Source organism: Puma concolor, unplaced genomic scaffold (genome assembly GCF_028749965.1).
Source record: "Puma concolor isolate L17-30 unplaced genomic scaffold, mPumCon1.1.hap2 unalloc_scaffold_106, whole genome shotgun sequence".
Classification (NCBI taxonomy): Eukaryota; Metazoa; Chordata; class Mammalia; order Carnivora; family Felidae; genus Puma; species Puma concolor.
The window spans coordinates 1-22,434 of record NW_028240132.1 but is presented as its reverse complement, the minus strand read 5'-3'; the positions used below and the strand labels follow the sequence as shown (position 1 = coordinate 22,434).

The window sequence follows — 22,434 nt, the reverse complement described above, 5'->3', positions numbered from 1 at the left end:
ATGCTGTTGTAAGTGAGATTATTTTCTTCATTTCTTTTTCTGATAATTCATTGTTAGTATATAGAAACACCATTGATTTTTGTATGTTGATTTTGTATCCTGCATCTTTACTGAATTCATTCATTAAATTTAACAAGTTATTATTTTTTTTTGGTTGAGTCTTTAGGATTTTCTATACTTAAAATAATGTCATCTGCAAATAGACACACTTTTACTTCTTTCTTTCTTTCTTTCTTTCTTTCTTTCTTTCTTTCTTTCTTTCTTTCTTTCTTTCTTTCTGATTCTGGTGACTTTTATTTCTTTTCTTGCCTAATTGTTCTAGCTAACACTTCTAGTACTATACTGAATAGGAGTGGTAAGAGTGAGCACTTGTCTTATTTCTGATTATAGAGGAAAAGCTTTCAACCTTTCACTGTTAGAATATGATGTTAAGTATTGAGTATTGTCATACATGGCCTTTATTATGTTGAGATTCTTTCCTTCTATACCTAATTTAGTGACAGCTTTTATCATGAATGGATGTTGAATTTTGTCGTATGCTTTTTCTGCATCAATTGAGATGATCATGTGATTTTTATCTTTCATTCTATTAATGCAGTATGTCACATTTATGGATTTGCACATGGTGAAATATCTTTGCATCCTAGGGATGAATCCCACTTAATCATGCTATATGATCCTTTTAATGTGCTATTGAATTGGTTTGCTAGAATTTTGTTGAGAATTTTTGCATTTATATTCGTCAGGGACATTGGCCTATAGTTTTAATTTTTTTGTAGTATCTTTGTCTGGCTTTGGTATCAGGGTAAATGCTACCTTGTAAATGAGTTTGGCAGTGTTCCCTCCTCTTAAATTTTTTGGGAAGAATTTGAGAAGGATTGGTGTTAACTCTTCATTAAATGGTAAAAATTCAGCAATAAAACCATTTGTCCTGGACTTTTGGGGAAGAAGATTTTGATTATTGACTCAATATCCTTACTTGTTTTTGGTCTCTTCAGATTTTCTGTTTCTTCATGATTCAATCTCAGTAGGTTGTATGTTTCTAGGAATAACTTATCCGTTTCTTCTAGGTTGTCAATTTTGGGGTCTCTGCTCAGGCACCATTATAACCAGATCTGTAGGATGGACTATGCAACTTCCCAGGTGTTCTGGTTAGGCTTCTTGGTCAGATAAGGCTGGAAGCTATATTCATCCCTGGTCAGGGCTTTGAATTTCCTTCCCAGCCCAGTCTCTATATCATAGGCTCCTTTGCTGATAAGGCTTATTGGCTGGGTACCTGAGTCGGGCAGGAGTATCCATCAGTATCCCTGGCCAGATAGTGCCACTAGCTCAGTTCTGCAGAGAGACAGAGCCAATGAGTGGGCTCTTCACTCAGGCGCTGCTGTAAGAGGGGCTGTAGGGTAATCTACACAGTCTCTGGGATGGTCTCAATAGGTTTTCTGGTCAGGCAGGACAGAGGACTATCTATACTCAGCAATAGGCAGGAGCCATGAATTTGCTTCCTCATCTGGATGGGGTGATCGAAGAGGTTCCCAGGCCAGAAAGGCTTATTGGCTGGGGACCCAACTCAAGCAGAATGGTTCCCTGGCCAGAGGGACCACCATTTTGGCTCTGCAGATGGGCAAAACCACTGTGTCAGATATCTACTCAGGCACTGCTGCTAGGAGAAACAATCTGCCAAGATCCAAGTGCTGGTTAACGTAAGCCATGTTTCCCTTCTCCATCTCATTCTGATCTCAAATGGTTAAGACCCACGGATACCTCCCCCCCAATACCTATGGGACAGGACCCAGGTGGGCCTTCCAGGAAGCAACCCACAACTCTGGAGGAGCTGGATGTCTACCTTGGGCTCTCTTTTTCCCACCAGAGAAACCATAGCTCTGGGAAGCCCTCTCAGTGCAGCACTATACTAGCCTGGGAGAGGGCAGTGCAGTCAGAGCATAGCTGATTGTCTTACCCTTCTAATGTGGTCCTTCTCAGTCTCTGTGGTTTCAGGGAGATTCACAGCCTCACAACCATACCCTGGGATTTTCACAATGGTGTCTTGTCTGTGGATACTTGCAAGATGGTCTTTTTGTGAGGGGGACTGAAGTCAGGAAAAACTTATGTCACCATCTTGATGACATCACTCTCTATATATTTCAATATAAATGTAATTTTGTAATAATAAAATTAATTATAATTTAAAGTTAAAGAAAATTAAAATAAAATGCAAATTGGTCCATATCATTCTTGAACTTATAACCAACCACTCAATGATTCTATATAACCTAGTAGATAAAGGCTAAGCTTCTTAAAATTACTTACAAATCCCTTAATAATCTGAGTCCAACCTTCCTCTCTTGTATGAACTTTCCTTTCCCAAATCCATACTTTATTCTTCTGCAGTGCTGAACCGACTATAGTTCTCCATGCACTGCATATGTATATGTTGTATATGTTGTACCCCGGTGTGGTTTTACTTTATATTTCTCAGCCTCTCTTCCATGTAGAAGACTCTTTCTATGCATTCCCCTTTCCTTTAGTTAAAATCTGATATTTTAACTTGCCAGGCACTACATACTCTATGATGTATTCATTTAACACTCTAGTTTGAATTAGTGGTTCCTATATGAGCTATGGCACTCATGGCTCACAGCAGTACCTGAAGTGCTACCAGAGAGCTGATAAATACCAATGATCCAGAAACACTGGAAAAATAGATCAGCTTAAATCCTTGAAATTCAGAGATTTAATATAAGTGTGTATAAAATTATGATATTAATGGAATTTATCTGGAATTTTCCATCAACGTATGTCCTTTGTATATGTTTTTTGGAGCTCATGACATTGATTACATGTCTCAATTGTCCCTTCTCTTCATAGCTAATGGAAAAGTTGATCTGAATAAAGTGACGGATGGCGTGAAAGCTGTCACGGGTGATTGAGAAGTTAATGTAAACATAGGATCCTAATTTTTACAGAACTGTTTTTCTTCATGCCTTAATTGCTAGGCTAATTCTATCATTTTTACCTCCTATTTGTTTAAGGTTTTCATAACCAGTAGCCCAGAAATTGGAGAATTTTCTGATGTATTCTTCACGAATACACTTCATTTTCCTTATTTTAAGACAGCCAAAATGTACAATAAAAGGTGAAATGGATCTTTGGAAAAGTCCCTGGTAATTACTTAAAGGAGAGGTGATACATTCTTCATGTCAATAGAATTATGAAGATAAGCCATCTGCAGCTTGAAAATTGACAAAAGAGATCTATAATACCCACTTTGTGTCATTGTCATTTTGAGTATGTTAGTCCAAGCCTCCCAAGAAGCAAAAGCCGGGGCAGGGTTAAACATGCCAGGACATTATTAGGGGAAATGCCTGCGTAAGAGAAAATAAGGAGGATGCCTGAAAGGCTGGGAGGCTGTCAGACTGCAGGGCAAATCTGTCACCAGGTGAAGGAAAGAGGAAGAAATGTTTGGGCGGAAGCATCCTAGATTGTCATGCAGTCTGAGGAGGGCCTGGCAAAAGTGCTTTCAAGAATCCTCTGGTTAGAATCACCATCCTGTATCTTCCAGGAACAGGGCTCCCCTAGTATCTTGGCTGCACTTGTGATTGGCCAGTGCCAATGATACATATGGCATTAGTGCAAAAAAACACAGGTTACTTTCAAAGCAGAAGGTGGGGCCCTTGGTTAATTATGTTCTCCATAGTTGGAACTCCTGTGGATACATTCTCATGACCACCGTTGAGAGTGCCATCTCTCTCTCTCTTGTTTTTTTATTAAGTATAATTTATTGTCAAATTGGTTTCCATACAACACCCAGTGCTCATCCCAACAGGTGCCCTCCTCGATGCCCATCACCCACTTTCCCCTCTCCCCTACCCCCGATCACCCCTCAGTATTGTTCTCAGTATTTAAGAGTGACAGTGCCATCTCTTATTAGCCTTTAGAAAGCTGGGGCACCTGGGTGGCTCAATCGGTTAAGCGTCTGACTTCAGCTCAGGTCACGATCTCACGGTCCGTGAGTTGGAGCCCTGCGTCAGGCTCTGGGCTGATGGCTCAGAGCCTGGAGCCTGCTTCTGATTCTGTGTCTCCCTCTCTCTCTGCCCCTCCCCCATTCATGCTCTGTCTCTCTCTGTCTCAAAAATAAATAAACTTATTTTAAAAAAGGCAATTATGTTTCCATAAATGACATTATCTCCATGTATTTGGGCAGAGCTCAGTGATCATTACTTTCCCCAGCTCATAATCCTATTGTTTTAGCATCCTAATTTAGTTTAATTATTTGCAATAATTTGATTGTACTTAAATTCCATGTATGTCATTGTTTTAATCTTTTTATTAAGGAGAAAATGTTGATGTCAATAGCGTTAAAGCTGTTCTGGGAAACATGGGGATCGAGCTCAAAGGTAAAGAATGCTTGGAGCTGGTGAAAACTCTTCCTTTTAAGGGTAAGCATTTTAAATATTGATGTATTCAAAGAGAGGTTTTTTTTTAAGTTTATTTATTCATATTGAGAGGGTGAGAACATGTGTGAGTTAGGGAGGAGCAGAGAGAGAGGGAGAGCGAAAGATTCCCGAGCAGGCTCCGCACTGTCAGCACAGAGCCGGACTCAGAGCTCGATCTCACAACCCGTGAGATATGACCTGAGCCAAAACCAAGAGTTGGATGCTTAATTAACTGCACCACCCAGCTGTCCCCAAAAAGAAGTTTTAGATTTCTGTGTCTGCGAGAAGCTCTAAAATTATCTCCATTTCCTAAGTTCTAGAAAATAGAAAATCCATTTCAAAAAAAATTTTTTTTAGAATGTCCACTTATACCTGAAATGAATCCCTAAGTGGTTTTACTTTTAGATTAGGAAGCAGCATTTCCATTACGATGGGTCTTTTTATCAATAGTGAAAAACAAACAAGGAAAAAACAAAGGTTAAACTGGGATTTGTGAAAGAAGAAAGGATTAATAATTGGAAGTGAATAAAGGCAGGATTGGGAAGAAGAACAGAGGTGTGCATGATGTGCTAAATTTCACCCGATTTTCTCTCAAATTTTATTAAAATAAGAGAAAACTCTTGAAAAGTCATTTTTCCTAATTTCTCTGTGATTTTCCACATTTCTCTGTGACTTAAATTCTGCCTTTTCTTATAGATGATGACAAGATCTTTCAAAACAGGTTGCTAGAAGTTGTGATGTCTCTAAAAGGTACGTGAGGAGCATAATGAGAGTGCAGACCAATATGGGATCCTTGCTTTTATACTGTTTCCAAGGTGTTAGTGGTTGCTGCTATACTGATCATATATACTGACTGCAAATTTATGCTCCCACTGAAGATCAAGCTTCACGTTAGCTGCTGATCTTTTACTTTATATCTAGGAAGAAAGCCTTCTACTTTCTCAAGATTCTTCCAAACTTTTCAAGAGAAAAAATACCAGATTTCAAGTTTGCATAGCAAAATGTGACAGACAAGATTAGCACTGATTCAGGGAATTTAATCAGCTGCAGATAAATACTAAACTGGGAATTCAGTCATCAAAACTTACTGTTTAGAAGTAAAAAATGTTTGCCTCCAGAACTAGAATTCACTTAGCATTTATTCAATGGTATTTAAAACTTTGTATTTTATAGTCTGATCCCCAAGACAAATCTCACGAGAAGTGACCTTCGTTCTAATGTCATAGTTGACTTTCTCTATAGGCATAATAAGGTCCTTAGTCTCTTGTTCTAAAATTGGTGTGTTTTTTTTTTTCACATTTTAGAACAAGGATTATTAACCTTACTACTAAGGGGGGTCTGTGAATAGGCTTTAGAGAATATATGACCCCCCCCCTCCCGAAATGATATGTAATCTTTGTGAACACTAGCATATAGCTCATGCAATTCACAACAGGGCATGTGTCTCTAAAAGCTTTATGAACCTCTTTTTTGAAGTTACATAATTTTCTTCATGGACTCTCTTTCCTTAGATGGGAAAGTCAATGTCAACGACTTGAACGCAATACTGGATAATATGGGAATCAAGCTCTCAGATAAGGAACTTGAGGCTCTGACTCAAAATCTCCCTGGTGATGGTGAGCAAGTTTCCAGATACCATAGTTCCATGTTGGGAGAGCTTGGACAATAAAGGTTGCGAGGGAAAGGGCCCTTAGGAATGGTAATCTACACTGATAGTAGGAAGCTATAAGTACGGGCAAAGCATGTAAACAGCATATAAGCAGCCAGCTACCAAGTCACCGTGAAAACATTGCCCTTTGTATGAATGTCTTTTATGTTCTTTACCCATATTATGGTCACTAGAGGACAGTCTTCCACATTTTAAAAAGAAACATGCAGGCCACTTAGATGACGGTACTTCTGAATTTCTTCCCATTACTAATGCGTATAGCTTTGAAATGGTAGAGAACTATAAGTAAAATTAATATTTTTGAAATGGCATGTTTTTATGTTTAGGCTTTTCTTTCTAGTATTAATGAAGACAATGAAAACTGAATAAATTAATAGCCTAGAAAGATATTCTTCAGTAAATAGTTCTTAAGTAAGCATATATAAAGTACTTAAGATAATGCCTGGCACATAGTAAGTTAGGATTTATTATATTTATTCCCACATTGTTTTTCACGATATTTCATGAGTCTTTTATATCTCATTATGACTTTAATTTTCTTTTGCAGTTGATAGGAGGACTTCTCCTAAAACACCGATGAAGGAACTGCAAACTTTTACAGGTAAATGAGAAGTTGATGTAAATCTAGGGTTTCGGTCCTTTATAATAGTTTTTTTTCAGTGGTATTTCTGGTATCTTATAAATTCTGATGTTTTATTTTTAAATATATGAATCCTGGATTGACATTAGGAAAGTTTCTACACTAGGATACAAGACTATATGTCAATTTTAAATCCTAAGTTTTCTGTTACTTGTGCAAGTAACATGCTTTGGGTCACAAATGTTTAAATGAAAAATATCTAGAAATGTATAGAAAATGGCATGGTGAAGCTTAGAAATGATCAAGATAATGTATTCCTGATATCATCAATAATTCTTACCAAAGCAAATGTTTTTGAAGAATAATTTATATACGAATCTGCGTTATCTTAATTCACTCATCAGATTTTATTCTGAAAGTTGTTTTTTTCCAGCTTTAGGAAAAAAGGTCTTTAATTTATAATAAATGTGGTATTTTATTACCATAAGATACCATAAGATATGCTCCTAAAGATATGCTTTATTACCATAAGATATGCTCAACGGTTCTGCAATTGAGAACATCTTCGCCTAACACCTCATCTTGATATTAGGATATCATTAAACTTCATAGAACATATTTTACAACTTGATAGAATACCAGAGTTCCAAAAGCTTATATGTCTATTGTTCCCTCTCTTAAAAGATGAGAAGGTCGATTCTAATGACCTGAAAATTTTCCTGGGAAGCCTGGGGATTGAGCTCACAGATCAGGAAAAAGAGAAGCTACTGAAAACACTGCCAATTGACGGTGAGATTGATAGAGGTGTCATGGAGGTCTTTTGTTGGTCTTTAGGTCTGTGTAAATATTTCCAACTTTGTTTCTATTTATTTTTCTCCAAAAGTATAAAAGAAAAAATATTAAATTGAGTTTTAAGTATATAGAAACCTGTTACTGTCGCTTAGAATTTATATTGGAAGTTAAATAACCCTTTAGACAAGAGTTGACATTAACAGCTAAACATATTGTTACCTATCAAGCTACTAATTTGTTCATATCATGAGAAGAGAAAAAAAAAGAAAGATTGGAGATCCATGACAAAAAAATAAAGATGGGAAGCAGAAATTTAAAAGCACAGGGAAGCTATACTCATGTTTGAGCAAGGAGACTTCCTCAGGTACTGGAATAAAGAAGTTTGTCACAAGGAGAGAGGTTTTTGTTTCCAAACTTCATTATATTAGATGAAATAAACTAAAAATTAGAGACAACTCTTCTTAAAATGTTATTTTTGAAATTATTTATTTAAATTATTATTTATTTCACACCATTTTTGTGATTTCATGTTAATTTCCCCATTGCATGAATTATGGCTTTTCTTACAGCTGCTGGAAAGGTATATCACAACAGGTTGCTAAAGGGTGTGAAATCTCTCAATGGTGAGTAAGACCCAATTAAAAGTCATACTGTCTGACATTCCCCAACTTGACACTTTTATTCCAATTATGAATTCTGGCTCCTCACTTTGGTATCATTCCTTATTTATGATTCTTGCAGTCTACCCACATTTTAACTGATAACAGCGTATATTTTATCTTGTAGGAAGTTCCATATGGAACTTGCATTTTTTTTCAACTCTGTACACCCCTTCTCCATGCACGAAAAAATCACTTCACCTTAAACAAACAAACATAATAAGTAAATAAATAGAAAGTTGATATGCATGCAGAATTTTGGCATAATACACTTTTTTTTTCATGTTCCTACCTTCTGTCTTTCCTAAGGGGGAAAGGTTCATGTAAATAACCTGGACAACACCCTTAAAAAATTGGGACTTGAGCTCACGGAAGAGGAACTTGCAAAGCTGTCCAAAAATCTACAAGTTGATGGTGAACACTACAGATGTCCTCAGGCCATTTTTTAATTTTTCCTTTATATCTGATAGGTTTGAAAATAGATTTAATTGACAGATACATGTTAGAAAGTTTGGAGGAGAGCCCAATTTTATTTTTTTTACTTAAGTCTTTAATTTTAATTCCAATATAGTTAACATAGAAAATTATATTATTTCAGGTATACAATATATCAACAATTCTATATATATGTGATAAGTATACTCTTTAGTCCCCATCACCTGTTTCACCCATTCCCCCACCCACCTCCCCTCTGGTAACTACCAGTTTGTTCTCTATAGTTAAGAGTCTACTTCTTGGTTTGTCTCTCTCTTCTTTTTTTTTTTTCTTTGTTTACTCATTTTGTTTCTTAAATTTCACATATGAGTGAAATAGTATAGTATTTGTCTTTAACATTTCTCTTAGCATTATACTCTTTAGCTCCATCCATGTTGTTGCAAATGGCAAGATTCCATTCTTTTTTAAGGCTGAATAATACTCCATCACACACACGCACACGCACGCGCGCGCGCACATGCACACATGCACACACACACACACATATGTGCTACGTCTTTATCCATTCATCTATTGATGGACACTTGGAGGAGAGCCCAATTTTAAAGTCAGAATAAATCTTGGATCTTCATTACAATTAACCTAAAACAGCATCATCTTTCCGTAAATATACCAAAAACTGCAGAGGGTGCTGTCAGGACTCTAATAGCCTAAATAATAAGAAAGCAAAATAATAGGGATATGAAAATCTATTTATAGAGAAGTCAAGCCATTCTTCTATCTATCCTTCTGTCTAATGAAATCTTCACTCGAAAATGTGTTCAAAGATTTTTATCATAGTGCATGAGACCTTCAAGCTCCATCTGCCTGTGTGGACATATCTTCTCTCATTTTTCTAACTGTTCAAGCCATGTTGAGCTGCTTGTAGTTTCACATGCATAGCATGATGTCCCTGGACATTTTTCTCAACTTCTCCTCCATGTGAAGTCTCTTCCATCCTTCCATATTTCATATCAACTGCTCTGATACATTAATGTAGTTCACACACATCTCCTGCAGGAAGCAATCTTAGAACATACCAAGCTGGATTAGTGGTCCCTTCCTCAGCTGTTTGTTGGTACATGAAGTAAAGTTACCAGAATACCTGGCCAACTCCAATAGTATCTTCAGCTATGGCTTATAATGGCATCCAAAATACTAGGAAGAGCACACTTTTCCTGACCCAGTTTCTAGTATACAAGAGACCTTTGTATTAATGGAGATCATCTTAACTCCCTGAGATCCAGGCATTTTCTAAATGGTCTCAGGTAAAATGAAGATGTAAGGAATTTTTAATGGAATTGTTTCCTTAAAATATATGCCTTAAATTTGTCTTCTGGGCTTCTGACATTATTTTCATTGTGCCTTTTCTTGTAGCTAATGGAATGGTTGGTCTGAAAGAGGTGATGGATGGAGTAAAAGCTACTACAGGTAAGAGAGAAATTATGAATCGAAAACATTTAGTATTTATAGTAATTATATTGCATCATTATTGCTCAATTGCCATATTAGTTATGGCATTTATTTGTTCATTAAATTACTAGCAACTCATTTGTTTTCTGGTATATTTTTTATTTGTATATTTTGCTCTTCTCTTTTTTAGAATGGCCAAACTCTGTACTAGTGAAATAATATATGAAGTAAAATTTTGATAAAGACTACAGATAACTGACAAAAAATGAGACTAACAGATCTTACCTTATTTTATACATTTATTTGAATAAGTAATTTATAATATTCCAATTGAATAGCAGATACATAATGTAAATCTCACAGGGTTCAGAGTTGCCTTGCCATTGTCATTGTGACTGTGACTTCTTTTATTAGCACTTAGAGATCAAATTCTTTTTCTGTGAAAGTCATCGTCAGTATATCTGGAGAGGTCTCATTGGCCTATGCTCTTTATTCTGTACCGATTTAATCTACATAGCCATAGATTAATTTTCCCTGTTTGGAGTCATTAGATGATCCTTTAAATTCGTATATATGTAATGATGTCTATTTTTTTAAGGAAGGGAGGTTGATGTCAAAGATGTGAAAGCTATTCTGAAAAACATGGGAATAGAGTTCACAGATAAGGAACGTTTGAAGCTGCTGAAAAATCTGCCTTTCAACGGTAGGCATTTATATACTGATGTGACCTTAAAGTCTTCTTTGAAGCTTTTAAAGATTTTTTAATTTAAATTCCAGTTAGTTAACATACAGTGTAATACTAGTTTCGGGTGTACAATTTGGTGATTCAACACATCCACACATCACCCTGTGCTCATCACAAGTGCCCTCCTTCATCCCCATCACCTGTGTCACCCTTCCCTCACCATCTTCCCCTCTGGTGACCATCAGTTTGTTCCCTATAGTTAGGAGTCTGTTTCTTGTTTTGCCTGGCTTTTTTACCCCGTGTTTGTTTTGTCTCCTCTTAAGCTTTTTTTTTTTTAGAAACTCAAACTATCCCCATTTACTAAGATGCAACAGTAAATAAACAAACAAATACCAAACAAAATAATTTAAATGTTCACTCATTCTAGAGGGAAATTTCCATCTATGCAGTTTAACTCTCTGTTTTGGAATAATCATCCCCATGATGCTGACTCATGCCATCAAGGGGACTACATTTCTGAGGCTACCCTTACCTTTTTAGATACGTATAGGCAATTGTGGGAAGCAACCAAGGGAAAGAAGTGGTGTTAGACTAGAAGGGGATAAAAGGTCAGAGGTGATATTTTCCAAAAAAGCTGTGTATGTTATAGAGTGCCTTCTATGCTAAATTTTAGATAGACTTGCCATATTATAAACTTTCCCTAATTTTCTCTCAAACTTTATTTTAATGAGGGAAGTTTCTAGGGCAAATCATGAAAATCTCAGTTTTACTAAAGTTTTAGTGAATAGCCACATCATTTCTCTATGACCTTAATTGTGTTCTTTTTTATAGATGAAAACAAGGTCTTTAAGAACAGGTTGCCAGATGGTGTAAAGTCCCTTAAAGGTGAGTGAGAAACATAATAAGAATACAAATGAATATGAGATCTTCATTTTATACTGTTTCCAAGATGTGAATTTGAATGCTGCCATCTGTCATATGTACTGATTGCAAATGTATGCTTTTTTGGACCTCAATCTTTATTTTAGCAGTTGAATCTGATGTTCTATCTTGGAAGTAAAGCACCACACTTTCTTGTCATTTTCGAAATTTTCAGGAAGAGAAATATCAAATTTCATGTTTACATGGGAAAAAATATAAATGATTAGCAGTGATCCAGAGAACGTAATAAATAGAAAAAACTAAATTGGCAGTTCATTCATCAAAAGTCAACCTACTATTGTTTAGAACTAAATAATGTTTGCCTCCAGTACCAGAATTCCCTAAGCATTCACTGAACACCATTTTCTCAACCAGATTTTTTTTTTTTTAATTCATTAAGAAAATCGAGGCTGGCAAGAGTGATAGCCCTCAGCTTTACATCTTCAATCCCTCCCTATTCAGGTATCTTTAAGCACACCCATGTTAGTATAAAGGATGAGTGAGAAGTCCCTCTTCCTCCTCAAAGCTTACCAGGATGCCCTTGACTCCACTGTCTCCCGTATCTTTTAAGACCTTGCCCCACTGGCCATTTTCAACCTCTTCAGCCCATTCACATGTTCCACATACACCATCCTATAAAATAAGCAAACTAGAACTCTCCACACCCCTTTTTGGCCACAACTCAATCTCTTTCTTCCCTTTTTCATCCATTTCTTGAGAGACTTTTCTGTACTCTGAGCCCATATTTCTGTACCTTATTCTCAAACTAATTTCAGTATTAAATGCCATTTAAAACCTTGTGTTTCTGTAGGCTGGTCCCCAAGACAAGTCTCAAGGGAAGTAGCCATAGTTCTAAATTTGTAATTGACTGCTTAGAATATTTTGTCTCTGTGCTAAAATTGTTGAACATTAATTTATTTTTTTCACTTTAGAGCAAACATTTTCTGTTTGGTCCGAAGCAAATTTTGTGAATAATGATCTACTGCTTAAGAAATTCACAATGGGATATGTGTATCAAAAAAGTGTAAGAAATTCTCTTTTGAAGTCATTTAATATTCCTTATGGACCGTCACTTTTCTTAGGTGGGAAGGTCAATATGAACAACCTGGGCACTGTTCTGAACAACCTGGGGATAAAGCTTGCAGATACGGAACTTAAAGATCTGGCTGAAAACATACATGTTGGTGATAAGCATATTATCATATATACTAGTTAACCCCGGAGAGAGGTTAGTTACAAGAAACTTGGGGGGGGGGGGGCGGGGAAATGCCCTTTTTCATAGGGAGAAGGGAAGGCCCAAGAGCAGTGTGAGACACCATATCAATGACTAAAACACAGAGAATGTCATTTGAGTTTATGAGTATCCAGTTAACAAAGTCAAAATTAAACCAGTTTTCTATATGTGTGATATGTATGACTTTTATGTTCTCTGTAAGTATCATGTTTAGTAGTTGAGTCTTTCCAGTTTTGAATACAAGAATGCAGATTCTTTAGACACATTCACTTCTAAGTAACCTCCCCTTACTAACACAAATAAATTTGAGATATTATAGGCCAAACTGCACCATTGCGATTGCGTGGTTTTCATGTTTAGAATTTTCTTGTTATTCATGCTTGTCTTAGAATAAAAGTGGACTAGAATAATAATCTAAAAAGTGTGTTCAAAAATATTTGTTTAAGTAAATATTAGCAATTATGATGGGGCCTGACACATAGTTAAGTGCAACTGTTATAGTTCTTCCCATGTTTTCCCACAAACTTTTGTATTATATCTAGAATGTAATATTTGAAGTCTATATGATATATGAGATCCATAATATATGGGATCTATAATATACTGCGATTTTATCTTCTCTTATAGTTGATGAGAAAATTCCTCTAGAAACACTGATGGAAAACATCACAGATTTTACAGGTGACTGAAAAGTTACTATAAAATTAGGATTCCAATTATCTACATTAAATTTTGGTTTTTGCTAATATTTCCTGGTACTTCATCACTGACTTGTAAATTCTGACATTTCTCTATATTTATTAATGAAATATTTGCTTCTAGTGTTACATGTATTGATATAAAATTATCTGATTTTGCAATGAAATTACCATACTATTTCTTGCTTTCAAATTCTACAATCTCTGTTGTTTATGCCAATAATGTAATTCACTTCACCAGTGTTTAATAACCACAGTATAGAATGGCACAGCAAATTAGAGAGTGAAGCCTAAAATTGATGGAAGTAATGAATTTATTGTATTTATCATATAATTCTTATTTTTTAAATTAAAATACTTTTTCAAAGAAAAATTCATATAAGCATCTATTTTTCTAACTAATAGATCAAATTTCATTCTGAAAGTAGTCTGTCCTGATTTTAGAAGACTCTCTTGTTCACATTAAGAAAATAAATTTGACCTATCATCTACATTGATTCTGTAGTTGAAAATGTTTGTTTGTTTTTATTACTGTAGTTTTCAGTCTGAAAACAAGGAGATGGTATTAATTATCCTAAAATAACTTTTTTCATTAGAAATAATTACTATTATCTGGAGGTGCCTGGGTGGCTCAGTCGGTTAATCGTCCGACTTCGGCTCAGGTCATGATCTCGCAGCTTGTGAGTTCAAGCCCTGCATCAGGCTCTGTGCTGACAGCTCAGGGCCTGGAGCCTGCTTCAGATTCTGTGTCTCCCTCTCTCTGCCCCTCGCCCACTCGCTCTCTCTCTCAAAAATAAGTGATAAAACATTTAAAAACTTAAAAAAAAAAAGAAATTATTACTGCTATCTGAAATGAAGATGTATACCAAATTTCTTATTTTCAAAGGTGAGAAGACTGAATCTAGTGAGCTAAAAAATGTTCTGGGAAATCTCGGAATTGAGCTCACAGATGAGGAACTAGAGAAGCTGCTGAAAATACTGCCAATTGATGGTGAGTCATACAAGTGTCTGTGGGAGCTTCCAAGGAAATTAGATTTTTGCAGATCTGCATGAAAATTTTCACTTCTTCTCAAACATGATGGAACATTTTAAAAAAACTAAAATGTAAGCTACATCTTAAAACAGTAAGTGTCGTTTAGAGTTTATTTTAGAAGCCAAGCAACTCCTCAGATGTAAGTTGCCATCAGAGCCAACAAATGTCTACTGTCTCCCTTCAGGGCTTATACCATAAGAAGGAAAAAGAGAGAGATAAGCGAGCAATGGAAGAAATTAAAAATAAAAGTCAGAATTAAAAAGAAAGCAAAGAGATATTTGTACAGTACAGTAGGCCCACTCAAGGGGACCAGCTTATCATATTGAAAAAGCCTTCTCTTCCTTAATTTCACTGTTATATAAAGATGAAAATTTTAGGTGAAACATTTTTTAAAAATTTTTTAATGTTTATTTATTTTTGAGAGACAGAGAGTGATAGAGCACGAGCAGGGGAGGGGCAGAGAGAGAGAGGGAGACACAGAATCCGAAGCAGGCTCCAGACTCTGAGTTGTCAGCACAGAGCCTGACGCGAGGCTCAAACTCACAAACTGCGAGATCACCACCTGAGCCGAAGTCAGACGCTTAGCCACCTGAGTCATCCAGGCACCCCATAAGTGAAATATTTATAATGGTACTACCGAATTATCATCCACATATTGTACAAGTAACCCAATATAGCATACAATTAAGTGAATTCTAATGTATTCACCACATTCATCACAACAATCAATTTTAGAACATTTTTATTATCCCAGAAAGATATTCCATACCTATTAACAGTCACCTCCCAATTTCTCCATCTCCCTCAGCCCTGGGCAACCACTAATCTATTTTCTGTCTCCATCAGTTTCCCTATTCTGGATATTCCACATAAATAGAATCATATAATACGTGGTCCGTAGTGACTAGTTTCACTTAACATAATGTTTTCCAGGTTTATCTCTGTCCTGTTATGTATTAATACAGTTGACGCTTGAACAACACGGGTTAAGAGCACTGACTCCCTGTGTAGTCGAAAATCTGTGTATAACTTTTGACTCTCCAAAAACTTAACTACTAATTGCTTACTGATGACCAGAAGCCTAACTGGTAACGTAAAGTCAATTAACGTACATTTTGTTGTTATATGTATTATATACCCTATTCTTACAATAGGTAAGCCAGAGAAAATAAGATGCTAATAAGAAAATCATAAGGTGGGGCACCTGGGTGGCTCAGTCAGTTAAGCGTCTGACTTGAGCTCAGGTCATGATCTCACGGTTTGTGGGTTCGAGCCCTGCATCAGGATCTGTGCTGACAGCTCTCTCTCAAAACTAAATCAACATTAAAAAAATAATTTAAGAAAATCATAAGGAAGAGAAAATACATTTACAGTGCTATACTATAAAAAAAAAAAACAAAACCCACGTATAAATGGACCTGCACAGTTCAAACCTCTGTTTTTCTAAAGTCAACTGTACTTTGTTTCTTTTCGCTGCTGAATAATAGGCTATTCTATGGATATAACACATTTTATTTATCCATTCGTTGGTTGATGCGCATTTGGATTGTTTCCACATTTTAGCTATTATGAATAATTCTCCTATGAACGTTCATGTACAAGTTTTTACATGGATATATATTTTCATTTGTCTTGGGTATATACCTAAGAGAGAAATTGTTGGGTCATATGGTAATTCTGTGTTTCACCTTTTGAGGAAGTGCAGGCTGTTTTCCAAAGAGGCTGCATTACTTTCCATTTCCACCAGCGGTGTATCAGAGTCCCAGTTCCTCCGCATCCTGGTCAACACTTGTTACTTCTGTCCTTTGATAATATCCTAGTGGGTATGAGGTGGTATCTTATTCTGGTTTCGACTTGCATTACCCTGATTGCTAATGATGTTAAGCATCTTTTCATGTGAATATTGGCTAAACGTATACCTCCTTTGGAGAAAAATCCACTCATAACCCTCATCCGTTTTTAAATTTGGTTATCTTCTTCTTATTGAATCGTAGAAGTTCTTTATACATTCTAGATACAAGTCCCTTATATTTTCTAGATAGAAGTTCCTTATCAGATACATGATTGCAAAAGTTTTCTCCTGTCCTGTGAATTATCTTTTTACTTTCTTGACAGTGTTCCTTGATGCACAAAAGATTTTTAACTTTGATGATGTCCAGGGTATAACTTTTTCTTTTGTTGCTTGTGTTTGGGTGTCATATATTACAAAAATGTCTAATCTAAGGTTAAGAAAATTTACAGTCATGTTTTCTTTCAACATTTTTATAGTTTTAACACTTACAATTAGGTCTTTGATCCATTTTGAGTTACTTTTTGTATAAAATGTGAGCTAGGGATCCAAAAGAATATTCTCTTTGCATGTGACTGTCCAGTTGTCCCAGCACCATTTATTAAAAAGACTGTTCTTTCTTCATTGAATGTGCAAGTACCTTTGTCAAAAATCAGCTGACCAAACATTGGAAGGTTTATTTCTGGATTGTAAATTCTATTCCATTAATGTATATATCTAGTTTTATGCCAGTACCTCCCTGTCTTGATTACTGTCACTTTGTAGTTTTTAAACTCAAAAGTGTGAGTCCCCTACTTCTTTTTCCTTTTTAAGATTACTTTTGCTTTTTGGAGCCTGAGCTTTATCATATGAATATTAGGACCAGCTCATCAGTTTCTGCAAACAAACCAGCTGGAATTTTTTATAAGAATGTATTGACTCCGTGGATCAGTTTAGGGAATATTGTTACATTCACAGTATTAAGTCTTCCAATCCATAAACATAGGATGTCTTTTCATTTATTTAGGTCTTCTTTAATTTCTTTCTATAGTGGTTTAGAGTCTCCAGAGTATAAGTTTTGTACTTCTTTTGTTAAAATTATTCTTAGGCATTTTATGCTTTTCATGCTCTTGTAAATGAAATTGCTTTCTTAAGTTTTCTTTTCATTTGCTTGTTGCAACTCTATAGCAATACAGTTGATTTTTGTATGTTGATACAAGACTGCATTTTCTGCTTCTGAAATTATTCAGTTCATGCTATTTTTGTGAAACTCGTATTCATTCTACCATTACATGAATTATGACTTTTCTTACAGCCAATGGAAAGTTATATCGTAATAGACTACTGAAGGCTATGAAGTCTCTCAAAAGTAAGTAAAAAACGAAATTATAAGGCATGTTATCTAGGTCTCCAGGTACACCATCCAAGCATGAATCTTGGCCCTATATAAGCTTTTATTTATAATTCTCCCAGCGTAACTACATCTTACCTGCTGTTAATATACACTTTCTCTTGGCAGGAAGTCCACTGTCTTCTTAGATTTTTTTCAACTTTTTCTCAAGAAGAAAAACCAACCCTGGCAAAAACAAACAAAAAACCCTGGTTGTTATTGAAAAGCAATGGTCAGCTACAATAATCACTAATAAGTCAAGCCAGTAAACAAAAAAGAACCCTACTTTTTATGCAGAGTAATTAAGTTAGTGGTCTGCAGTTCTGTTTGTTCCAGCACCTTAACCTTGTCTTACTTTGTAGGCTTGTCCACAAGAATAGACTAAAGGAAATGCGGTTCTGACTCCATTGACTTTCTATTTGAGTCTTTAAGTGGAAAAGCCTATTTGGGATTTCAGCCTTGTCAAAGTGTAATAATAACAGAGGCATGAAATATATTTTATCTTTTGTTTCTTTTGTTTTAATAATATGTGGTCATTGAAGTTAATAATAGTTTTCCTAAAAAACATTTTTAAATTTTACTATTATACAACTTTTTTTTTTCAAGTGTTGCTTTACTGTCTCTTTCCTAAGATGGGAAGATTAAAAAGAATTACCTCCATACTAGTTTGGGAAATATGGGAATGGGGCTCACAGACGAGGAATTTGCTGGATTGTCAGGAGACCTACAAGTTGATGGTGAGTACCAAAGGTAGCATTCAGGATCTATTTATCTTGATCTTCGATTTAAAGGGGTATCAATTAAAATTATGTTGTGAGACAAATTTAGCTGGACTTTATTATACTCTAAAAACAAAGTGTATCTTTTTCTGAGCTCATGTCATTGATTACATGTCTCTTTTGGACTTCTGTAGCAAACGGGAATGTTGATCTGCATGACGTGATGGAAGGAATGAAAGCTATTACAGGTGAGCACAAAGTCACTATAAACCTAAATTCCCATTGGAACACTGACTATATTTTACCATTAACCTTAAATGCCATGTTGATTCTGTTACTGTACTCCGTATTATAAATATTTGCCCAGAGTTGGGCTTTGTGGTATTCGTGTTTTGGTAATAAAATTTTAGCTTCAAGTCTTGGTAAGAAGACCCTTACTCTCTTAAAAAAATAATCTAAAAATAACTTTTTTAGAGTCACTAAATTTCCCTCACGAGCCTTTCTCTTTCTGATTAAGGGAAAGTTGACATCAAAAACCTGGAAACCGTTCTAGGTGACATGGGAATCAAGCTCACAGACCAGGAACTTGAAGATCTGAAAGAAAACCTGCCAGTCAGTGGTGAGCACGTGAGATACCATTGGATTTTGAGCTTTAGGTGTTATGTACCGTTAGCAATGAAAGGAATGGAACGAGGGAACTTTTTACGCAGAAGAGGTCCAGATTGTAGATGGGACAAGAACACTGACAAAGAAGTTGAGAATGTAGTATTTGGACACAGGTGGCATGGCCACTAGAAGAGTCTGCGAAGTTCTGAGGACAACAAAGTTTGCCTTTCCAAAATGGCCGCTTTTGAATCTCATCTTTTTGTTATCAAATTCAAGAGTTGATATTTTATGAAATAGAAAGTCAAATTTACATTTTTTAAATAAGTATATTTTTAATATTTTAAATCTTTTCTTCTGTTCTATATTCAAGCATATTCTTTGAATCAGCTTGAATTGCTGAATGGCTATTTAAAGTGCATAACAAAATGCCCAGTAACAAAATGCTGTTATAATCTGAAGGGGAGGAGAGCGTTCTTATGCTATTTTATATCATTTTATGAGCTTCAAGTTATGTGTTTTTTCTGTTACAGTTGATAATACAGTTGCTCTGAAAACTTTGAAGGATGAAGTGAAAGCTTTTACAGGCAAGAATTTGTTATAAATGATTTGCAACAAATTGTGGTTTACACTAAAAATTTTAATAGCATTTTCTCAAAATTCTACTACTGCTTTACAGATTCACATACTTTCAGTATTCATTTTGATAAATATGTGCATCTACTGATCAACATCTTAATCTAACATTATCTGGGTTTATAAGTAAAACAAAAGGACTATTTCTTCATTGTAAGTCATATATTCTTTGATGCTTTTTTTCAGTAAAAGTGCCTGGCTCTTATTTATACACCCAAACCTAGATGATCACAGCAAAAGCAGGGTGGAGCTGTAGAAATAAAAGTCCATTACCAACAGCTAATTACATAGTTTTAACAAAGTAAAGTAAAATATGTCACACTTTGTTAATTGTGTCTTGTATCATACTAACCGTCTCTTGACCTTATTTCTGGATAATTATATGACCAGATTTGCTTCTGTACTATGTGATATCATTCCCAGTGTTAGGGATACATCCCATTTGCTAATATCGAGGGACAAATTCTATTTTTTATTTAGCATTTGACTCTTTTTATTAGAAAATCTTTCACTCCATCTTTCCTTTTCATTCTGGTATCAGAGTAAGGACTAGAGCAGCAAAAGTAAATGTTTAGATCATGTTAAATAATCAGATTGTCCGTTAATAGTTTAACCTGTAACTATTCTGTCTTTTCAAAGGAGAAAAGGTTGATTCCAGGGACCTACAAAATACTCTAAAAGACATGGGGATTGAGCTTACAGACAAGGAGGCCAAGCAACTGAGGAAAACACTGCTCCTTGATGGTAAGTGAATGCCACATAAATGCCACCATGCCTTCCAGGGAACCTGACTTTATGGGTCAGTGCGAGCCATTCTTAATCTTTTAGTAGTACAGTTTTGTCTTAAAATGCCATAAATTAATAGAGAAAGGCACTTCTGACTTGAAAAGAAATTCTTTCATTACCTCGTGGAACACAATCTGAAATTCATCACTACATTGCCATATAGTAATCTGAGTGACTAATACTATCCTCTCAGATTGGTATTAGTTTTGCAATAAGAGCAAGGAAACATAATGAAGGAGAAAGAGGACATCAGTAGAATAAAAAGGAAGAAATATTTTAATGTATTTTTTAGAATGGCACCATGGGAGAGTTTAATAAATGTCTGTAATTCCAAAGAATGGGTAAGTTTGTCACTGTGGAAAACACCTATCTATCTCTATCTATCTATCTATCTATCTATCTATCTATCTATCTATCTATCTATCTAGAGCACATGAGCAGGGCAGGGGTAGAGAGAGAGAGAGAGAGAGAGAGAGAGAGAGAATCTCAAGCAGGCTCCACACTCAGCACAGAGCCTGACATGGGGTTCAGTCTCATGACGGAGATCATGACCTGAGCCCAAATCAAGAGTCAGATCCTTACCGACTGAGCCAGTCAGGCACCACAAACATTTATATTTTTAAATGTCCACGTCGTATAACTATAAAATAAATGCATTTTTAAAGCAAATCATTGAAATGTATCTTTCTACAATCATATAATTTGTAATGTTTTGGTTTTCTGGAGATCTGAATTGTACTTTTTCTTACAGCCCACGGAAAGGTGTTTCAAAGCAGGTTGCTGAAGGATGTGAAGTATAATAAAAGTGAGTAAGAAGCACAAAGATGAGGCATATGAAATATCCTTAAGCATTAAATTTATATCACTAGGATATAACACCTTATTTTGCTTCTTGTACCACATCTATGTTTTTGCTGGTAGTAATCCTTACTTTATCTTAGATGAAAAGTTCTCTACTGCATTGTGGTTTTTTTTTTTTTTTTAACGTTTATTTATTTATTTTTCAACGTTTTTTATTTATTTTTGGGACAGAGAGAGACAGAGCATGAACGGGGGAGGGGCAGAGAGAGAGGGAGACACAGAATCGGAAACAGGCTCCAGGCTCCGAGCCATCAGCCCAGAGCCCGACGCGGGGCTCGAACTCACGGACCGTGAGATCGTGACCTGGCTGAAGTCGGACGCTTAACGACTGCGCCACCCAGGCGCCCCCCGTTTATTTATTTGTTGAGACAGAGAGAGACAGAGCATGAACGGGGGAGGGGCAGAGAGAGAGGGAGACACAGAATCCGAAACAGGCTCCAGGCTCTGAGCTGTCAGCACAGACCCCGACGCGCGGGCTCCAACTCACGGACCATGAGATCATGACCTGGGCTGAAGTCGGACGCATAACCGACCAAGCCACCCAGGCGCCCCTGCATTGTGTTTTTGAAGCTTTCTCTGAAGAAACAATTATATGAACAGAAATAAAGATGGAAGGAAAGTAAGGAGGGAAGGAAGGAAGGAAGGAAGGAAGGAAGGAAGGAAGGAAGGAAGGCAGGCAGGCAGGCAGGCAGGCAGGCGTGTGCAAGGGAGGAAGGTGGCAAGGAGAAAGGAAGAAGGTTTGGGACTTACTCCAAAATGTGAGCAGAAGCAAACAAAACAATCTCAGAGTAAGAGTTTAGGAAAGGACTATAATTTCTACTTCTTGGTGGAGATTACTGGTTATTGCTCTTTAGTTACACTTGCTCAGCCCTGCCCCACCTAACTTTTTCCTGGGCCTGTATGTTTAACGTTTGAGGAAACAAATTCTAATTCTAACTCTGCTTTTAACTCTTTATTTTTTTTATTTTTTTAATGCTTTTTTATTTTTAAGAGAGAGACCAAGAGAGATAGAGTGCGAGTGGGGGCGGGAGGGAGCAGAGAGAGAGGGAGACACAGAACCCAAAAGCAGGCTCCAGGCTC

General features: G+C 36.1%; 1 protein-coding gene across 1 annotated transcript; it reads left to right on the top strand.

The window, feature by feature from the left end:
• Positions 1–1,489: 1,489 nt before the first annotated feature.
• Positions 1,490–21,298, top strand: LOC147571722 (uncharacterized; the record flags this gene model as incomplete). The annotated part of the gene is made up of 22 exons (XM_086696119.1): positions 1,490–1,694; positions 2,866–2,919; positions 4,332–4,436; positions 5,130–5,183; positions 5,945–6,049; positions 6,650–6,703; positions 7,367–7,471; positions 8,044–8,097; positions 8,443–8,547; positions 9,985–10,038; positions 10,619–10,723; positions 11,537–11,590; positions 12,709–12,810; positions 13,488–13,541; positions 14,445–14,549; positions 17,675–17,728; positions 18,382–18,486; positions 18,663–18,716; positions 18,986–19,087; positions 19,605–19,658; positions 20,347–20,451; positions 21,245–21,298. Coding segments are annotated over exons 1-22 (1,843 nt in total), but the record flags the coding sequence as incomplete, so codon positions are not given.
• Positions 21,299–22,434: the final 1,136 nt, after the last annotated feature.